Source organism: Camelus dromedarius, chromosome 16 (genome assembly GCF_036321535.1).
Source record: "Camelus dromedarius isolate mCamDro1 chromosome 16, mCamDro1.pat, whole genome shotgun sequence".
In the NCBI taxonomy this organism is placed as follows: Eukaryota; Metazoa; Chordata; class Mammalia; order Artiodactyla; family Camelidae; genus Camelus; species Camelus dromedarius.
In genome coordinates this window covers 41128056-41148849 of record NC_087451.1, presented here as the reverse complement: position 1 = coordinate 41148849, position 20794 = coordinate 41128056, and the positions used below count along the sequence as shown (strand labels likewise).

Genomic DNA, 20794 nt, shown 5'->3' with positions numbered 1-20794 from the left:
AGCGGGACACGGAAAAGCCCGAAGTGGAGAGATCCGCGCGGGAGCCAGACGGAAAGGCCCGAAGGAGGCCGGCAATGCCCGAGGTGAATCGGCGGAGGAGGAGACCATTGCCGGAAGTTGTCGAGGATGACCGGAGACTACCGAGTGTGATCCAGAGCGTAAGTTCCTCTCCTCGGCCACGCCTTCACCCACGCACGCCACGCCCAATCGACCACCCTAGGCTGGGACAAGCCCAATCGGCGAGCAGAAGGCTGGGCGTGGCGTCCTGTAGCCCACTCGGAGCGTTACGTGGCTGGGCTGCAGTTTCGATTCGCCGCTCAGTCTTTCTGGGTTGATTGGTGCGCGGTAGATGAAGCAAAGGGTAAAACCCGAGAGTTTGGGGCTGAGTTTAATTAATCAAGAAATAGCTGTCTGTCGAGTTGAGGTCATTCATCCATTCCAGAAGTACCTATTCATAGCTCATAGGGAAATGGGAAATTGGAAGGATTGCCACCCTCCAAAGAGTTAGTATGACCCCTGTCCTCATTATAATCTATTTAAGAGAAAAGTAATGTAACAAGGAGTGCTACATTTTGTGGTGCCGATTATAACTGATGTAAAAATTCAGAGGAGAGGGAAATGAATTAGAATTAGGATAAGGAAAGTTTCAGACTTAAACTGGGCTTGAAGAATGGGTGGAATTAGAAGAAAAGAAAGAGAGTAAGTGAAAGGAAGCAGAAATGAGATCGATTTGGTAGGAGTTAAGACATTAACTGGCGATGGTTATTTAGGTGGCCAGATCATGGGAAAATCTCAGAAAGAGGGCAGAAAATTCTATTCTTGATAGGAGAGGCATGGTGGTGTTATTGGGAAATCCAGGGCTTGGTTTTGAATTTTATCAGTGGTGCTAACTTAGCTTTAGGTCCTTAGGCAAGTCACTCACAACCTCAGTCAGAAAAATATGATTAAGAGAATTAAATGCATTAGCATTTGTGGCTGTGTCACAAATAGCCACATAGGAGGCTCTTTCAAATTTCCTTACTGCTCCCTCTCCCCTCAAAATGTGTAAACGGGAAACTATTAAAATTTTGCTTTTTGGTAGATGAGGAAAACAGTTTTTACAATGCGTTTTTTGTTAAATTATAGTTGATTCACAATATTGTGTTACTTTCAGGTGTGCAGCAAAGTGATTCAGATATATATATCAGATTATTTTCCATTATAGATTATTACAAGATATTGAATATAGTTCCCTTGTGCCATACAGTAAATCCTTTTATGTACAGTCTTATTATCTATTAATGCTGTACTCTTAATTTATCCCCCTCCCTTTCCTCTTTGGTAACTGTAAATTTGAGGAAAACAGTGTTTGAAGGTTTATTTCCTAATCAGGACATCTCTCAGCTAGATGTGGGACTCATGGTAAATTCCATTTGTGTGGAAATTTCCCTTTCTGGTTCTCACATTTTATGCAGATGAAATCAGGTTCGAGTGGGTCACTCCCTTCCTTAGGGTGATGTTAAGGGGTTGTTGTTTTTTTTAAAACACCAGTTGACAGCTATAACCTTTACCACCAGCCATCTCTAGTCACTACTTAATGTACTCATAACCCCATAAAGGGTAGGTGCTAAGGTGATTTTATGCTGCCCTGTGCCCTGTTCTTTTAGCAGGATTATGCTGGATGAACTAGAGTGGGAATAGTCTTCCACACTGTCCCGTGTGGTATCGACTAGCTAAAGTTTGGTTACAATCAAAATTTGGTTACAATTAAAAATGAAGTTCTTCAGATGCCCTAGTCTCCTTCCAAGGATTCAGTAGACGTATGTGGCTAATGACTCCCGTACTGTATAGCACAGATGTAAAATATCACCATCGTTGGCTTGACTGGGGCTGGAAGATCCAAGTTGGCCTCACTCATGTGTTTGGGGCTTTGGTGCTAGCTGTTGACAGAGCCCCTCATTTCTCCTCCACATGACCTCTCTCTGAGCGTTGACCTCTCATCAGTCAGTAGTCTAGCCACAGCTTCTTGATTTGGTGGCTGGAAACCAAGAAGGCAAAAACAGAAGCTGTGAGATCCCTTATGGCCTAGGTCTATAACTCAAGTCCCATCACTTCTTTTTGGTCAAATTAAGACACGGGGTCAGCCTGGGTTCAGCAGGGGGAGAAATAGGCTTCACCTCCAGATGGGAGGAGTGACAGAGTAACACTGCAAAAGACATGTGCAAATGGCGGGACTGATTGCTGGACCATCTTTGGAAATAATCTACCAGGTATGAGATGAGGGAATCTAGCAGTGTGAATGGAAAGAAATAGATGGGTAAGAGATATTACTATTAAAATGTAATGCTTTTTTTTTTTTTTGAGCTGTCTTAATGATTTTGCACATTTCAAATTCTTTTATGGTTTTTTTTTGGGGGGAGGTAAAATTAGGTGTATGTATTTGTTTGTTTGTTTATTTTACTGTAGGTACTGAGGATTGAACACAGGACCACATGCATTCTAAGCATGCACTCTACCACTGAGCTATACCCTCCCCCCAAAATGTGATGCTTTTAACTGAACACAGCACCCTAGATTTATTCAAATGAATTCAGAATGCAATAGGACTACTGCTTTTATTATCTGGACGACTTCGATTAAAGTAGGCTAAAGTTGTGCTTGCATTTCGTAACAGTCACATGACACTGTTTGCTCATGCTAAGCTTTTGAGCTTTTTCACACAACATGCTGCCAAGGCTTGCACTTGTGCATTGGATTCTTCTCAATTTAAATGTAGGAACTCACATCACAGGGTACGTAAAGATGATTTGTGTGTGTGTGAAAATGTGTATCTAGAGCCCGCATTTAAAGAGTCTGTGATACTTGGCACTTCGGCTGTTAAGCTCAGAATTTGCCTAAAGTGTCCCCTCCCCAGATTGTTTTCTTTTTTCTAAAAATGAGCATCTGTTTTCTGACTGTTGTTCACTGTGCTAACACATCTGTTAGTGTTTTCTACTCATTCACAGCAAGGCCACATCGTTTGAAGTTGTGCTTAGATGGGATCTTTCAGAGCATTTTTACTTCCTTTTCTGTTCCTGGTTGACCTGCTTAAACTCACCATCCAGCAACCACCTGGGCATCCCGCTGTCACCCACTATCCACATAGCTGGCAAGTGGAGTTAGGTTACAATAAGCATTTTTCCAAACACAGTAACTTATCCTTCTCTTTAGCCTGCCTCTTGGTCTATTTCATGTTCATTCAGATTTGGAGGCCAGCATTTAGGAAACTATGGTATCTTTGGCAAGGTGCAGGCCCACTGATACAGCCCGGAGTAAGCTTACTCTTCTAAATTCCTTCAGACCTCCTTGCCTATACCCGTCTTTTGCTCCTGTTTTATGTCACCTCTTATCCTCTTTATATTACCTGACCTTGAGACTTTCCCCCCATCTTTGCTCCTCCCTTTTTGTCGAATCATCCCCTTCCTTTGGCATCTCTTATCACACAGTCTCCTGGTTTTCCTCCTACTGCACTGTTCTTTATCAGTTTCCTCTGTAGACCCTATAATGTTTGACTGCTTCAGGGGTCTATTCTAGGACTTCTCACCTTATATGTTCTTCCTAGGCAAATCCATCCATTCTCATGGCCTCAGTTTTTGTCTAAAATTGTTTCAAAATCTGCATCTCCAGCCAGACTGCTTCTTAGAACTCCAGACCTAAATGCCTAGCTGCCAACTGGATGTCTCTATCTTGATGTCTCATAGATTCTTTGTTCAGAATGGAACTCCTCATTCCTCATACTTGAAATATTACCTATCCCAGTTTAGGACATCACCATCTCCATTGCCAAACCACTCTCTTTCTTTAACCCCAATCTAGTCTCAAAGCCATACTAATTTTAACTCCTAAATATACCTTCATGTTTCTTCCTGTCCCAAGTATTACCTACCTCCAAAAACAAGTCTGACCTCCAAAACAAGTCAATGTCAGGACTCGAGGGCCTAAACCTCCCCACTATTGACCAAAAACAAATAGATGGTCTGCTATTTGTTCAGCAAAACTGGGTTTATTCTGGATCAGCAAAGAAGTTCAATTCAGGGTGTGCAGCCATGGTGAGCCATGTGCAAGGACCCAGCAAAGATGGAGAGGAGAACTCTTTTATAAAGGAGAAAGGAAGTTGGGAGTAAACTTCCTTTTCCTATAGAAGTCCATGGCTTTCCATTGGCTGAGTGTGACAGTCTCTCATTGGCTGAGCTCTTGCCAGGAAAGAAGAGGATGTCTCTTCTTCCTATTGGGCTCTGCTATTGTCTGAGGGTGTGAGAGTGCCTCCTTCCAGTCTCCCAGCTCTATTTTAATTGAGGTTTTTGTTTAATAATTTTTCACATGCCCCAACTCAAGATTTCTCATTGTTCTCAGGATATAGATCAAACCCTTTAACCTGCCTTACAAGGCTCTCCAAGGTCTAGTCCCTGCCTCCTTATTCAGCCTTATCTCACCCACTCCTTCTTATACTATATATTCCAGCAAAGGGGATCAGAAAATGCCACCTTGGCATGAGGATTATTTTGAGCTGAAAGCAATTAAGAAGCAGCAAATACAGATGTTTTTGCCCTCTCTAAAGGTGTTTCCTTTCCCCTCTCCTGTACAGGAGGTGGAAAACAACCATTATCACTGGAGACAGAAAGTTGGCACTGAGTTGGGTCTGTACCAAAAAACCTTACTAAAATAACTTTTATTTTCTATTAGTTTTCCCCATATATTTATCTTTCCAAGATTTTCCACCCCAGAAGCCCAAACCCCTTTTTTTTTTCTGTCTTGTCACTTCTACACAAATGTATTGCCCTTTTCTCAGATGGTATGCAAACCCTAAATTCTAGCCATCTCTTTGAATTACTTATCACTGAATTTTCCTATGTGTATGCATGTTGCATGTATAAACAAACTCTTGTTTTTTAATTCTGTTAATCTCTCTTTTGTCAGTTTAATTTGCAGGACCCCAGAGACTGAACATAAGAGGGGAGAGGAAAAATTTTTTTCCCTGCCCTACACCAGCTACATTGAACTTCTTGACCTACTTTTTTGCCCCAGAGGCTTTGTATTTACTGCCATCTCTGTCCAGAACACTCTAATTCCACTCTTCACCTGGCTATCTCTGTTCATCCTCCAAATACGCTCCTGTAGTTTTTTCTGACCTGTTGGAATACAGGGATAGGTTGGTTATCCCTGCTGTTGCTCTAGTGCTGCCATACCTGTCGTTACTCTTATCACTTTTTACTGTAATTACTTGTTAATTATCCACTTACTATCTAGCCTATAAGCTCCATGAGGATAGAAGCCCTGTTTGCCTGTTCCAGGATGTATTCTCCACCCTTAGTATGGTATCTGGTACAGGCATACCTTGGAGATATTGCAAGTTCTAGTCCAGACCATCACAATAAAGCAAATATCAAAATAAAGCAAGTCACATGAATTTTTTGGTTTCCCAGTGCATATAAAAGTTATGTTTATACCATACTGTGGTCTACTAAGTGTGCAGGAGCATGGAGCATTATGGCTTAAAAATGTACACACCTTAATTTAAAAATACTTCATAGTAGTAATATCAAAGATCACTGATCACAGATCATCATAACAAATAGAATAATGAAAATGTTTGAAATATTGGGAGGATTACCAAAATGTGACACACAGACATGAAGTGAGCGAATGCTCTTGAGACAGTGGCACCAACAGACTTGCTCAATGCAGAGTTGCCACAAACTTTCAGTTTGTAAAAAACACATCTGTGAAGCATAAGAAAACAAAGTACAATAAAATAAGATATGCCTGTGCATGATGGGTAGTCATTCTTCTTTGTTCAGTGGATGAATAGAATAAACTCATTCTGTTCCTATTACTATTTTTTGTTTATCAACTGATGTTATATACTGAATGTTTCTGCCCCCCACCCCAATTCATATGTTGAAGCTCTAACCCTCAATGTGGCTGTATTAGAGATGGGGCCCCTAAGATTACTGAGGTCATAAGGGTGGGGCCCTGATCCAATAGGATTAGTGTCCTTATAAGAAGAGACACCAGAGAGTGCACTCTCCTTCTCTACCACCCTCCCCTGTGCATGCACATGCACCATGGAAAGGTCATATGAAGACATATAAGGAGGCAACCATCTATAAGCTAGGAAGAGAGCTCTTACTAGAAACCAAATTTGCTAGCATCTTGATCATGGACTTTTAGCCTCCAAACTGTGAGAAAATAAAATTCTATTGTGTAAGCCACCCAATCTAGGTTGAAAAAATGTTGACTGAATGATTAAAGTGGAAGACTTTACAAATATTACTTCTTCTTTCTAAAATACTTTCCCCTTTCTCTTTAACTAGATAAATTCTACTCATCCTTCAGGCTTCAGCCTTAATATAATAGAAACTTCACTTCTTCAGAAGTTTCCATATCCTACCCAATCTAAATTATTAACTCCATCCTATTAATCACTTTCTCAGAGCCTTCGTTCTTTTCCTTCATAGTACGTATGGTAATTTTAATTATATTTGTTTTAAGTTCCACCAAGGCAGGGACCTTGGCTCCCCATGATATCCTCATCACCTACCACAGTGCCCTGTACAAATATAAACAGATATTAAAATACTATAAACATATAGATATTTTGGAATATTTGATGGTTGAATGACCTGACCAATTAATTTAGCTCTTATTGTTCATAACTTGATTCTTTTTTGACTCTCCATTTCTGGGAGGGAACATGCTGTCTTTGTACACATGTCCTTGAGGGATTTAAATTCAAGGCAGTGTGTGAAGTGTTGAGGCTAATCTGAGAATGCATCTTGGTTGAGCTCTGAGATGTGCTACAGAGCCTATGGCTAGGAGGGCTATACAGACTTAAAGGGAAACAGATAAACTGTAAGCAAATTAGCTTGTCTGGCGTGGAGGCGCTATAAGCTTGGTTGAAATGGCAGTGTTGGGGACAGTTGATAGGCTTTGGGTTCCAGGATGATGACTTTAGACTGATAAAATAGACCAAGGGAGCTGCTGGTGGTGATTGAGCTGGGGAGTGACCTCATGAGAGTGGAATTTGAGAAAGACTGTGCTAACAGCTGAGGATTATGTGAATTGGAGGAGAGAGTAGGGGTAGGGAATGCAGCAAAGAGGCTGATAGGGAGTTCAGGCAACTCTAAATTTCAACTATTCTAGGATCCTAGATGATTGAATCTGAAAAAAAAGATGCAAAATGAAAATAGTTCCGAGTTACTCATTTACAGTGAGAAATATTAATCTCCTTAGGGCATTAAGATTCTAACCAGAAGGCTGCTTGGTGAATAGAGACTTTGAACCAAAAGAGTGAATTGAGTGATCTTACTGGCTATTACCTCCTTTTCCTCAGAAAAGACATATATACTTGACTGCTAGGTAAGAAATATCTATGTCATTTGGAAAGGACACCTACCAAATAATAGATTCTTTGTTTCTCGCTTTTCTAGGTTTTAGGCAGACTTTTGTTTTTCTCAAAATAAATTGCATAGCAACGGATTAAACACAGACTTGATTTATTCCAGTCTTGAGTGTACACCATAGTTGTCTTAAGTAGACTTAGTTGTTATTGTTTATTTGTTTCTGTGTCACAGATATATGATTTGGGAGATAGATGATAAGCTAGGTTTAAGATATACTGAGTTTGAAGTGCCTCAGGAGAGAAATGTCCAAAGGTCAATTGAAAATGTGAAGCTTGAACAATTAATTTAGGAAAGAGACTGGGACTAGAGATATAGGTTTTTCACACAGAACTAAATGCTTTCTTTTTTGGGTTATCTTGTAAAACTTTTGTGAGAATATTTATCATTATATTGAAGCTATACTTATTTATATAGCTGCATCCTCCACAACAGACAGTGAGCTCCTTGGGGCCAGAGATGGCCTCTCACTCATCTTAGTAAGAGTACCTGTATACTGTAGGTGCTTATTAAGCATTAGCTGAATGAGTGAATGAGAGTAATCTGGATAAAGGAAATAAAGCGAGGAGGGTCAGTGACAGAACTTTGGTGTTATAAGTACAGCAGAAAAGGCCTAGAAACCAGATCACAGAACTAGCCATGGGCAAGTCACTGATGGAGTACTAGGGAGGAAGTCAGAATTCAAGAAGTAAAAGAAGAAGCTGGTGGAAAGGGAAAGTGAGAAAAGAGAATCATCTTTAGCTTTTATCCCCAAATGCTGAGAAAAAGTGCCTGCTAAGAGTTTGAATCTTTTCTTCCTTCCTGATTGCCATCCATACTGTGGGTGCCCACCAGCTCTTTCACTGAGGCCTTCTTGCTTCCATGCTCCCTTGGGGCCAGGCCTCTCCCGGAGAGAACCCCATCAGCTCCTTTGGCTCCCGCCGTTGCCCTGCAGTAGTGTCCTGGGTTCTCTTCTCAGGTCTGCCATGACTCAGAGTGTGACCTTGGGCAAGTCACCCCCTTCTCCCTGGGCCTCTAAAGTCCCTTGCAGCTGTCGGGATGTCTGGGAGAATGTAGTTTGGATGACTGGTGTGGATTCCAACTTGCTCTTCGCCGCTTTCCATCTATAAATTGCTTTGCCAAACGCCAGCTGTCCTGCGCTCTGCTTTCGGTCCTCAGTTGGACTCTAACCCACCTGTTGTTGGGCCCCTCCCAGTATCCTCCTCCCACAGTTCAATTCACAGATACGTCACTAGGCGGCACTGCCTTGATCTCAGCACAGAAATGAGCTTCAACCTCTTAGGCCGACTGTTGAGTGATTAGGCCAAACATATGTAGCTTCCTCCAGCTGAACTAAAACAGCCGAGGAAATGAAGTCTAAGTTGATTTCAGTGCTCTGAGAGCCAGTGAATTTTTGATTTTAGAGACCTTTCTACTCCTTTTCTGCTTTACATTTGGTGCTTCATGCCTTCAAGGTGACTGAGGCTTCACGTTATTCATTGCTTTTTCCCTCCTTTCTTGGTGGCAAGGAATCTTAGATACAGAGAATTGGGTTAATCACTCTCCTTGATTTATAGCCTTCTTTCATCAATGGTTCATGCAGGACCTCTCTTGTTTAATTGTTTAATTATTCTCTTTTATCTCATTGCTCTTTGCTAGACACTTGTCTAAGCATCTCACTCATATGAACTCATTTAATCCTTACAATCACCCTGTGAGGTTATATTAGCAGCCCCATTTTACAGATGGGAAAACTGAGACATAAAGAAGTTAACTAGTTTGCCCAATGAACTAACCAACCAGGATTCTAACCCAGGACTGTAGATCCTAAGTGGGCCCTCTTAACCTCTGTCTTGCAACAGAGCCTGATTTAACCCAGCATCAGCTATGGGGACAGATAAGTGCAGTGTTGGCCAGGGCATTAACCCATGATATCTAGCTTATAAGACACTGACCAGAAGAGAGGAGGGGGTGACAAGGACAAGGCATTAACAGCCAGGCCTTCTATCAGCAGCATTTGACCCCAGGCAGGAGACTCTAATGGATCTCTCTCAGGGCAGGACCCAGGCCCTGCGTGGTTAGAGCTGATGGGAGGAGGATGAGTGAGTGTGCGTAAGCCCAGCCCAGATGAGGGCTGATGTCAGTTCTCTGTGTGTTTGTCTCTGAATGTGACATATGGTGTAAGCTGATTGGTGTGAAATTCTGTCCTGCATTTTCCATCTACTGAGTGTGAGGTCCTTCCAGTGGGGGCACTGGAGTGGTTGGAACAGCTCTAGCTGGGGACCCCTCAATGCCAGCCATAGGCCTTGTGAAGGGTGCTCTAGGAGGATAAAATTGGAAGGTGAATGTTAGTGGCTGTGAAGCAGAATGAGGACCATAAGAAAGTGAAACCTCTGACTCCGGTTACTAGGATCTGATGAACTGTGAGTATCATGAGTTTTAGTAATAACAAGGCTGGTGTCAGGTATCTTGATTCTTGATGCATGGCTCTTTCTGGGAAACCACAGCTCTGCTCTAGTTGCTTCTGAAGTCCCAGCCACTTTTTTAGGTGGGGTTGCTTAAAGAGAATCAGAAACTGATTGGGAGCATCTCCTCCCCCACTGAGGTTTCAGGCAGGCAGGCTCCTCATCTGAGTGTTCCTGATAGGCAGGCCTGGCCCCAGAGACCTGCTACGTGCTTTCTGAGCCACAAATATTTCACACCATGGGTACCCAGCTGCCACCCTTCTCCTCCCCCATTCCTTTCCATCTCTTCCTTGTTCCTGAACCCACACCGTACAGTCACGTTAGCCACTGCCACCTTACCTGTCCCTCCCTCGGGTGGACCCCTCTGCTGGCATTCCTTCAAGGAAATCTGAGAAAGCTGAGCACACCTCTAGCTTCTTCCGCCTCCAAAAGCAAAATGAAATTGACAGTGATGAATGTTTCCTACTTGCGGGACATGGTTTGTGGTGCTTAACAGTAGTTCATACAAATCTTGCAACAACTTGAGAAGGAAATGTTTGCTGTTGAAGGTCCTGAAGGTACTGGGCCCAAGACTGAGAAAGGGCAAAACCATTTAGAGGCAGGTATGCTTGCTTGCCTCTAAAACCCACACTCTTTCTTTGTTTTCAGGTGTCCCCCAACCCCCATTCAGCATCCCCAGCTTTCTAACCTCAGAGGTCTGTTCCCAAGCAGTTCTATTTTGCTTCTACTCAGAATTTAAAAAAAAAAAAAAAAAAAAAAGTGAAAGAAAAAGGAGGGTAAGAAGAAAGGAAAAGAAAAGGGAAAAAAATCTCTTATACTTCTGAGGATCTTTTGAAGATCATAATTCTAGAATGATTAGAATAACTTGTTTTTTCTACTCACTGGTTATTTTTAAACTTTTAAACTGTGGAACTGTTTCTTAGGAAATGACCGTGGGGCCTTCAGTATATGAAACACATAGGAGTGGTGCTGTTGGAAGAGGCAGGGTGGGGGAACTCCAAGATCTGGCCTCTCTGCCTCTCTTACAGCTGGAAGCAAGTTAAGGGAGCCTTAGGTGTCTGTTGAACACTTTGAGAGCCCCTGATTCTCTCTCCTGTTAGAGATAAGGAAGCTGAGGCCCAGAGAGGGGAAGTGGCTGAAGTCAGGACTAGCAGTGTCTGGCTTTTGCAGCTTCCAGCCTGCAGCTTTCTACAGTTTGTGTATCCCTGCAAACCCCACCTAGTCCAGGAAGGGGATGCGGGTTGGGGAAGAGGGGGAGGAGAAGCTGGGCTTCCTCTTTCCTCTTTCCTCATCACCAACAACGTGAGCTCCCAACCGCCTTGGGAATGAGGTAGTCAGGGAGAGGACAGCCGGGGAGTACTGAAGGGTGCAAGCAGAGGCACGTGGGAGCAGGTGACGAGTCAGAGGAAGTGAGAAGGGGGAAGAAGGGAAGAGGGGAGGGGAAAAGAGTCAAGGAGCCGCCGTGCCAGCCCAGGACCAGGAAGCTGGCCTAGGGTGTGGGCCCTGGCCTTGCTCTGGGATCCCCTTGGCAAGTCCTGGCCCCCTTTCCTGCCTCAGTTTTCTCCGAAGGCTCCTGTGCTCCCCAGCGGTGAGAGCACTGTAGGCTGTCCGAGGGGAGGGTGGTGTGAGAGCACCACATGCATGGGGCCAGATTAGCCGCTCTGCCTGTGAACAGCTGACTGGCTCCGGGTAGCTCAGGAGTCTCGGGGCTTAGATCGCTCACCTGTGAAACCAGGTGGGATGAGCTGGTCTCCAAGGGCCCTTTTGTCTCTGACGTGGCGGGACATGGAGCCTGTGCTTAGGGAACCCGGAGAAGGGGCAGGTGTGGGCTCCAGGGCACCAGCATTATGTAGTCTAGCAATCTTGTGTTATGAGTGAGGAAACTGGGCCTACAAAGGCAAAGTGACCTTTCTGTTTCTCTCAGCTTTATTTCTCTTCACCCTCTGAACTGCAGAGTTGTAAGATTCAGTTCAGAGCAATTCTGTGCAGTAGATAAGCTCTTCTGTCGTTGTTTTTCTGAACATTCTTTTGACTTTCAACTTTTTTTTTTTTACAAAAACAGTGTATGCTCGTTGCAAAAATTTCCATTAATACAGGAAGTGAAAAGTAAAAAACTGCAAATTGCTGTCATCCTCCTGTCCTCACCGTTTGAGTCCCCAGGGGTGTCCCAGGTTAACAGTTTAGTGTGCATTCATCCCGACCTTTCTGATGACCACACATACATGTGTCCCCCAAATGGGATTATAATAATATCAATTATTCAAGCACAAACTTTATAGTCAGACACATCTGGGATTCTAATCCCAGTTTATAGCTAATTGACTGAGTGACCTTGTTACTTGACCAGTTTTAGTCTCAATCTCCTCATGTGTGAAATGGGAGTAATAATAATATCTACCTAATTGGGTTGTGGTGAAGATTTAATGAGATTTTATATGAATGGCACTTAACTGTCAGGGCCTGGTACATAGTAAGCACTACACACACACGCATACACATTCAGGAGGCCCAGAATGAATTAGAGATATAATAAAAACGTGACCCAAGTTTTCTGACCTCCAGTCTCAATGACTTTCAGCCAATCTCTCTGCTTCTCATCCTGGCCCCCTGGGCAGAAGTTAAATGCTCAATATTTGTTGAATGAATGATTGAAATTGTTGGGGGAATGGAGCGAGGGATCTGAGGTCTGTGGAGTTCCTGGGGTGCCTGCTCTGGAAGATGGAGGGTTTTACCCTGTGGGTTGGGAGGGTATGGGACAATGTGAGTTGGCAGGACCAGCTGTTGCTTCAGGGCTCCAGGCCCGAGAGTTGAACCTCAGGGCAGAGCCGAGGCCCCAGAGTGGCTCTCAGCTTAAAGTAGCTTGGCTTAAAAGGAATGTGCAGTGGGCTGCCTCTGCTTGGGAGGGGCTAAAAAAAGCCTTACCCTCCCCTGGGCTTTGTGTGAGGGTTATCAACTGCTCCAGTCAGCTCATCTCTCTGGCTGGACTCTGGCATATTTGAGAGGGTCTGTTTTCCTGGCCCCTCCAGGTTTCCACCAATTGGCATGAAGGGGTCAGCCTGCCCCAGAGGTGGAGGCCGTGAGGAGTGTGAGGTGTTGGGGGAGGGGCGGGGGAGGGGGCTGGTAGCCCCAAACCTGGTGACAATGCACAGTTGTCAGCTGTACCCTGCTGGTGTTTCTTCCTTTTATAGTCAGCAGCAGTTGCTCTTGCTCTCACCCAGCCCCTCCGTGGGGGCTCCTAACCAGGATAAAAGGGGCAGGAGGCAGCCAGTCTGCTGTCTCATCTCCTGGGTGCCTCATCTCTTGATTCCTTCCCAGGTCCCACCTCCACCGAAGATCCCAACAAGGCAACATGCCCCCCAAGAAGCCTGAACCTAAGAAGGAAGCGGCCAAGGCAGCCCCGGCCCCAGCCCCGGCCCCAGCCCCGGCCCCACCTCCTGAGCTCCCTAAGGAAACTGCCTTTGACCCCAAGAGTGTAAAGGTGAGTGAGCCTCAGCCACTGGGATGGGGGTGGGATGACATTCAGGATCCTATTTGCCCTGGAGCTCAGAGATGTACTTCATGGAGGCTGGACTGGGGTGAAGGCTATGGTGTTCGGGCCCCAGATCACAGCCCCACGGGGTGCAGAGCAGGTGTCGGGGCTGGTAAGGGCTATTTCGGGTTGTGGGCTTTTCCTCTCAAGAACAGGTTTCTGCTCTGCCTGAGGGAGCTCTGCTCTGTCAGCCCAAATTTGCCCAGCAGAGTTGGGAATGGTAGGGAGGTGCAACCAACCACCCAGCCTTCTTTGAAAACACTGTAGGGACCACCATAGCGAAGTAAAAGAGACTGACCCTTTCCTCACACGTAGTATGTTACCTTATGGCGGAAGGACACAGGACGATAACTCCCAGTGGACCTTGGAGTAAGTCCCGTCAACAGCGAGGGGGTGTGCGCTCTGTGTGCTGGGGTCTAGGAAAGGCTTCATTTGCAAAGACCCTTACAGTGGGTGGGTGGTGGGGCAGGGAGGCCCCAGACAAGGTGAGAAGAGCCTGCTTCCCTCTCTTCTTCCTCCTTCTGTGGCCTCAGCCTGGGCTCATGCCTGGAGTTTGCAGTGCACTGGCCCATCCCAGGCTGAGACCCGCCCCCTGACCTGGTGCGGGAGCCTGGCTCCCTCTGCTGCCCCCGCCCTGCTCCCTCTCTGCCCCGCCCTGCTCCCCTCACAACTTTGAGGCTCATCTCCCTGAAGCTGGTGAAGGCCCTGTGTGCTGACTCAGTCAGTTTAGGCCTCCCAGCTACCTGGCCCAGCTGCTGAAGGAATGGAACTGGGAGGGGATGGGCCGGGGAAGGAGAGGATCAGATGCCTATGGAGACTGAAGCATTTTTAAGCCTTGGCACTGAAATGTAAGAGGTCAAGTGGCCACTGGTATGAGGAGCTATTAATAACAGGTTGGGAGTGGTGGGCATCTGGGGATGTCAGCCTTTGGGCAGGGCTGGAGGTGCTGAGGAATCAAATCAAACTTAGAGCTCGGGACCTGTTCTGTGACAATGGGCAAGGAAACTAGCCTCCAGAGCTCTAAATGGATGATCCCCCCCGGCCCTCTCAGGATACTTCCAGCACCCACAGCCCTGGGAGACCCTACCATTATACCCAGAACCCTGTGGCTGGTCTGTGGTAATTCCAACAAGGGGCAGGAGTCACCGGCTTGGCTAGGAGATAGAGGCAGTTTCCCCATCCCTGGGCCTGGTTATAGTGTACTCTGGGGAAACTGAGGCACGGTGTAAGACTTTGAAAGTACCGGAAGATTTTCTAGGTCTGACATCACTCCCTCTATGGTCAGAGCCTGACAAGAAAAGCTGACTGTCTCCCCCTTGAGGACACCTGTATTTCTGACTTGCTCTGATGAGGCATCATTCCCGTGGGACGACAGCTGCAGAGTGGTATCAGATGAGTGCCTCTCTTTGGCTGTCGCGTCCCTTGTCCCCCCATCCACCCACCTCCCCCAGTTTCTCGCCTCTGGTTGCAGTTCTGTTTTCCACGTCTGGACTTTCCAGTTCTGAGGGCTGTAGAAGTTGCTTTCAAGTGGAGAAAAATTAGGTATCTTTCACGAGGGCTATTTTCCCTCTTACTGTGCTTACCCAATTCCTTTGTTTAGAAGATTCTTTGCTCAAAGATAGAGTAAAAGTAAACTTAAGCCCAATGTGTGTGGATATAACCATATATTCTGATGCTATGTCTTTACACTAATTTCTCTTACACATTTACTCCTGTAGCTTAACGCATTGCAAAGTAGGGCAAACTGCACCATTTCCTCAGAGGGTTCATTCAAAGCATCCTTTACTCCATTTAGGGGATGTCTTAACTTTCTGACCAACCCTCCCCAACACCTTCAGCAAAGTCCATTCCTGGGCACAGCTAGTTCCCTTCCCATCCCAGTGTAGCCCCTCTCCTGCTCTCCTAGCTCATTCCAATCACCTCCAGGGGTCCCTCCTTAATGAGGCAAGCCTCTGATGGGCACAGAGCAGCAGAGTCAGGACTAGAAATGGTAGTACACAAAGAAGACGCTCCAGCGGAGAGGGCATTTGAGGGATTGGTGGGGATGGTAGATAAGGACAATGAAGTAACAGACAAGAGCCTAAGTTAAAGTGAAGACTCATGCTTGTTTATTGTCACTCATTTTCATAAAATTCCACCCTCTCCTTCTGTACTGAGATTTGAATTTAGGGGGAGAAATCCAAAATTTATTCCTTCTCTCCACGAATATTTTTGAGTGCCTACTCTGTGCCAGGCATTTTCTGGAAAATCCCCTGCCAGGACCCTGACTGGAAAATAGTTAGGAAGCATGGAAGGCCTGCCCAAATTACTCCTGCTGTCCCAGAGTGCCTGAGAGGGCCACGTGCTGATGGAGGGGTCGGGTCGGAATGGCGTGAGGGAAGGCTTCACTGAAGGAAGTGGATTGAAAGTCAGTATCAGGTAGAAAAGGAAGCCCAGGGTGGGGAGGGGTGGGTTCCCAAAAGGAGAGGAAGTGTGGCCTGCAGGAGGATTGTAGGCTGGGGAGAGACTGAAGAGGTGAAAGCTAGAGCAGTTTACAGCTGCTGGGATGGAATTTCCATTTGACCCACAGGAATTCTAGTAGGGAGTCAGTGTAGGTTCTAGACTCACCCAGAGTGTTTCTCTTTTCCTCTTTCCCTCTCACTTGGAGCCATCACTTATCAAGTGGCATTGAGAGAACTTCAGAGGCTGCATTACTTGATCGCCTGTCAGTAGTGGCCCACTCATCAGTAGGCTGGTGTTGGACCCTTAGCCGGTGTCTCCTTCCCTCCTCATCAGTGTCTGCTGGACGTGACCCGACTGCGGAGGAAGCCACTTCTGCTTCCCTTCCCTGCCTCTAGCAGCCTCAGCCCTCATTCCTCTGTGTTTCTCTCCACAGATAGACTTCACTGCTGACCAGATCGAAGGTGAGTATTAACACACCTCCCTCACAATACTCTCTCTGTTCCGCTTCGTGGGGGAGGAAGAGGCGGAATTGTCATCACGATGGTAATCGTAATCATCGCCATCATCGCAAGCCTGTATTTGAGTCAGGGCACACGAAGGCGTGACTGGAAGATAGTAGGCGGAACAGCCAACATAGATTTGCCCTTTGCTCGCTTTCACCTGTTACATGTATTTACTTAAGCACTTTATGCGGATTAACTTCTTTAATTCTCACCACAACCCTGTCAGGTAGGGACTATCACCTTTCCATTTTACAGGTGAGAAAACTGAGGCACAGAGAGGCTGGGTGGCTTGCCCAGTCTTGCACAGGCAGTTGGTGGTGGAGCCAGAATTCCAACTCAGGCAATCTGATTCCAGACTTGAGTTCTGGACTACTCTGCCAGAATGCCTGGAACATAATAGATGCACAACAAAAATGCCTTTTTTTCCTCCACCCCCAAAATTTCCTATCCAAGATATTTAGAAGGCCTCATTTCTGTTCCTGTTATTGGAAAGCCCTCCTTAGGTTATCAGCTTCATCTCCCCTCATCCTGAGGGCTGCCAAGATGCTCACCCACTACTGGCGACAGGACCAGCGGTGACTTGGGGTTGCCCTAGTCCACCTGTGATCTCCATCAACAACCCTCCTCCATCTTTGATAAAGACAATTTGTTTTCTCAGTCTTATATAAGTGTTAAATGTGTCTTCAAGACAAGCCTTGAGATTGCCCACCCTCCAACTTGACTGTTGCTCCTTAGCCCTTCTTCCGTAGGAGTCTGGTGTTTTGAAAATGAAGTGTTTCCTCCTGTGATTCCTACTTTCCAGCTGGGAGTCATCCTCATTGCAGCTCATCCCTCAGTCTCGCCCACCAAATGCCTCCAGGACATAAAATCACAGGAATTGAAAGGGATCTTGAAAGGTCACCTGATCCAACCCTTTGATTTTAAGCACAGACTGTATTAAAAAAAAAATTAAACTAATACATTTACAAGGTAAAAAATATATATATCATATACTATTTAAAAAATAATGAAAAAAAATTTCCTCTTGCTTTCCTCTATGCTGATCCCTCTCCCAAAATTATCACTTTTAATAGGTCTATGTATTCTTTGATAAAAATGTATAGTGTTATACCAGTATGTATGTATGTGTGGATGTATGTATGTGGCAAGTTTACAAATTGAGTCGTGTGATACATACTGTCCTGCATCTTTTATTTAATATATTTGGGTTTAGTAATATATAACATAGTATATATTATTTAATAATATATTTAAATATCTTTTTGTAGTTAACACAAACAGTTCTACCTCATTCTTTTAAACAATCATATAGATTCTCTCACATGGATGTACCTTTTAATCCAATCAGGCCCACATTGATAGACCTTCAGTATTTTTCCAGTTGGGGGAAGAAGTCAGTGTGCTTTCCCCAAGGGACCTGCCTAGCAACGAGTCAAAGGATATGTGCGTTTTAAATCGTCATAGTTGTTGCCAAACTTCCCTCCCCAAAAGTGACGCCAGTTACCCACAAATAGGGCATGAGAGCTGGCAGATGCATTTTGAAACTAGTGAGCTGAATCTGACTCAGTTTTTGCAGTACCCTGTGGACATACTTTCCGTCAATAGTTTGGAGTACTGTGAAATGCTTAAATTTTAATGCATTTTAGTTAAATATATTCTTAGTGTATATAGAAACACAGTGACACCCGTGAGGACTAGAAAATCAACTAATGGTTTAAAATGTTCATTTCTCAAGTGGGAATCATGGGCAAAGCCAATTGGGACAGCTGGTTGCCCCTTTTCTCCAGGAAGATTATTGGGGCTGGAGGCCTAACTCGTTCCAGTCTTTCACCCTTCTGACTTTGAAGGCATTGTTCCTTAGTTTGGATTGGAATTGTTTCTGCTTTAATTTTACTCCTACTTTTTCTTTGCTCTTTGTGAAGATGAAGATGGTTTTCTCATGTTATGCTGGAAATAACATTATTTGGAACCAGGAGACTTTGATATTAGCTCTAATTCTGCCACTGTTGGCCAAAAGACTTGGGGCAAGTCATTTTTTTAAACCCAAATTCTCTTATCTGCAAAGTGAGGGTATTTGGTTCTTTTCAATTCAGAAATTCTGTGACTCTATTCAGCGTCCTCTAGAGACCCTCCATCTGTTTGAAGATAGTTATCAAATCCCTTCTATGCTTTATGTTCCTTAGGTGATATAGTCCCAATTTCTTTTATGCATTTTTTTTGTGTTTTGTTTTTCTCTCATAGGCACTAGCTTCTAACTCCTGACTTCCTTCTCTGACCCCTCTCCAGATTTCCATATCCTTCTGGAAAGGGATCACCACCATTGCTCATCGCTCTAGCAGGCAACTCACTGCTACAGACCTCTGAAAAAGGGTTTCTTTGGGCCCATGAACACCACCTCTCATACAGCTCAAGTTCACACTGGCCTTGTTTTCCTCCTAGTAGCATCCTAGACTTCAGTGTTTCGTTTTCATGCACACACCAGGCTTCCCAGCAGGCCAAACATTTGCTGGTGCATCAGGCCTCTTCCTCCTCTTCCTTCCTCCTCACTATGTCCCTTGGTTTCCTTAATAGTTGGCTGGAAGTCACATTTGCAGTGGCCTATAAATGAGAATAATGATAATACCTTAGCATAAAGTTCTTGTAAAGATTAATGGGATAATTCATGCAAAGTTACCAGCTCAGAGCCTGGCCCACGGTAAGTACCCAAACCATAGGTCATTGTTCTTATTATTTCCTTCCCGTTCCATCCTCCTGCTAAGTATCATTCTTCTTTTATGAGGAGACTCCTACTTTTATTGAGTCTGACCTCACTGTTCTGAATTAACTAGGGGAAGATTAAAAAGTCTGAGTTCAGATTCAACTAACATATTTATTGAACTTTGAATTTGTGCTGAAGCCATGCTAATTGCTTTAAAAGTTGAAAAACAAAACAAAACAAAATCTTCTAACAGAGCTGTGAGATAGATGCTGTTTCTTTTTGACAGAAGAGGAAACCAAGGTCAGGGAGGTTAAGTGACTTGGCCAGGATCACACAGTTAGCCGGTAAAACTGGGATCAAACTCAGTAAAATGACACTAACAGCATTGTTGGAGAATTTACTCTGTGCACAACATTATGTTAAGATATTTTTACATACATTATTGTATTTGGTTTGAATGTAATTTAAGGACCCTATGAGGTAGGTGCCATTTATAGAAGAGAAGAGGTTTATAGAGGTTAAATATTTACTTGCCCAGGGTCACATAGCTAGTAAGCAATAGAAATGGAATTTGAACTCAATTATTTAGTAACTTGAAAGACATGCAGTTTTATATCTTTGAAATTCATATAAAGCCTAATAAAAGGTTGCAGGTAAATGTCTTGGGGAACCTGCTTTGACATATGGAATGATTTGTAAATAATCCATATGCAGCCTCCAAGGAAATAAGTATTTCTAAAGAACTTAGAGAGGATTAAAAGCAGCTTTTCTCCTAAGTAGTTCATTCTTCTTAGGTTTGTATTGTAAATCTGCTTAGTAAACCATTTCTTTGTGGATAGCTTAAGGTAACTTCAATGCCATACCCAGTCCAAATTATCCCCAGTAATGAGTTGGTTGAATCCAAATTGATGAGGAACTAAGGTTCTTTGTGAAGGGCCCAGGAGTGCCTTCATTCAGCCTTGCCCCTTGGACACCTGCCCCAGTACCTTCTGGGAGTCTGGCTCCAGAATGAGGAAATATAATAATAACCACCATTTGTTGATTCCCTTACCACGTGCTAGACACGTGCTTGGTGTGCTTTGTAATCCCTCCAGAAGCCCACTCTGGTGGACACTGTATTCCCACTTAGGGTTAAGAAAGAGATGGCCCTCGGAAGTTAGTAGTTTGCCTGAGGCCACATGCGGGTCAGTGATGGAGCTGGGGTGACTGACTGTTTCCACCATGTCACCTCATCCTGCCTGGGAGCCCCTTTCAGCCTGGGATAGGCAGCACTGATATTAGCTGACTTTTGAACAGGTCTTATCACTTTGCAAGCTGCCTCCACAGACCGCCACCTCCTTTGACATCAGAGTGACTGGGAGGGAGGGTGGGGTGGAGCCTCCCTCCGTGTACGCATCAGGAAACTGAGACCCAGCTGGGCTCATTCTGTGCTGTTTGGCAGAGCCAAGATGAGAACCCGGGAATCCTGGCTTCTGAGCCAGTACTCTCTTCACTTCCCTGCCTTTTTTGATAGTTAGGCACCTCACCTGCACAGGGAAGGATGGGTAGACGGGAGGCGCAGAGGCAGGGGAGAAGTTCAAATGACATAACAAGTGATTGACGGAAGAGACCCCAGGCCCAGCGCTGGAAGAGGTTGTGGGGGCCCCAGGATGACTCTTTGCTTGTCAGAAGATGGGGTAGGGGTCGGCTCCGGGGAGGGACTGGGGTGATGGCCAAAGAAAAAATTCTGAAATATTTCATTAACCCCATTGACCCGCTCT

The 20794-nt window shown here is 44.8% G+C and overlaps 1 protein-coding gene and 1 long non-coding RNA gene across 3 annotated transcripts in view; one reads left to right on the top strand and one right to left on the bottom strand.

The window, feature by feature from the left end:
• Positions 1-51: 51 nt before the first annotated feature.
• Positions 52-20794, top strand: part of MYL4 (myosin light chain 4) — a 24438-nt gene continuing 3695 nt past the window's right edge. Inside the window, exons 1-3 of one of the 2 annotated variants that reach the window (XM_010981732.3) lie at positions 52-158; positions 13178-13340; positions 16267-16294. In XM_010981732.3, the coding sequence (XP_010980034.1) occupies positions 13212-13340; positions 16267-16294 (157 nt within the window). In that variant the 5' untranslated portion in view covers positions 52-158; positions 13178-13211. Of the gene's footprint in view, positions 159-9656; positions 9821-13177; positions 13341-16266; positions 16295-20794 lie in introns of those variants that run through there. The other variant, XM_064495703.1, reaches the window with a different exon arrangement.
• Positions 17530-20794, bottom strand: part of LOC105090428 (uncharacterized) — a 24888-nt gene continuing 21623 nt past the window's right edge. The window contains exon 5 of the long non-coding RNA XR_010384599.1: positions 17530-18934. This is a non-coding gene — a long non-coding RNA (uncharacterized LOC105090428). The remainder of the gene's footprint in view (positions 18935-20794) is intronic.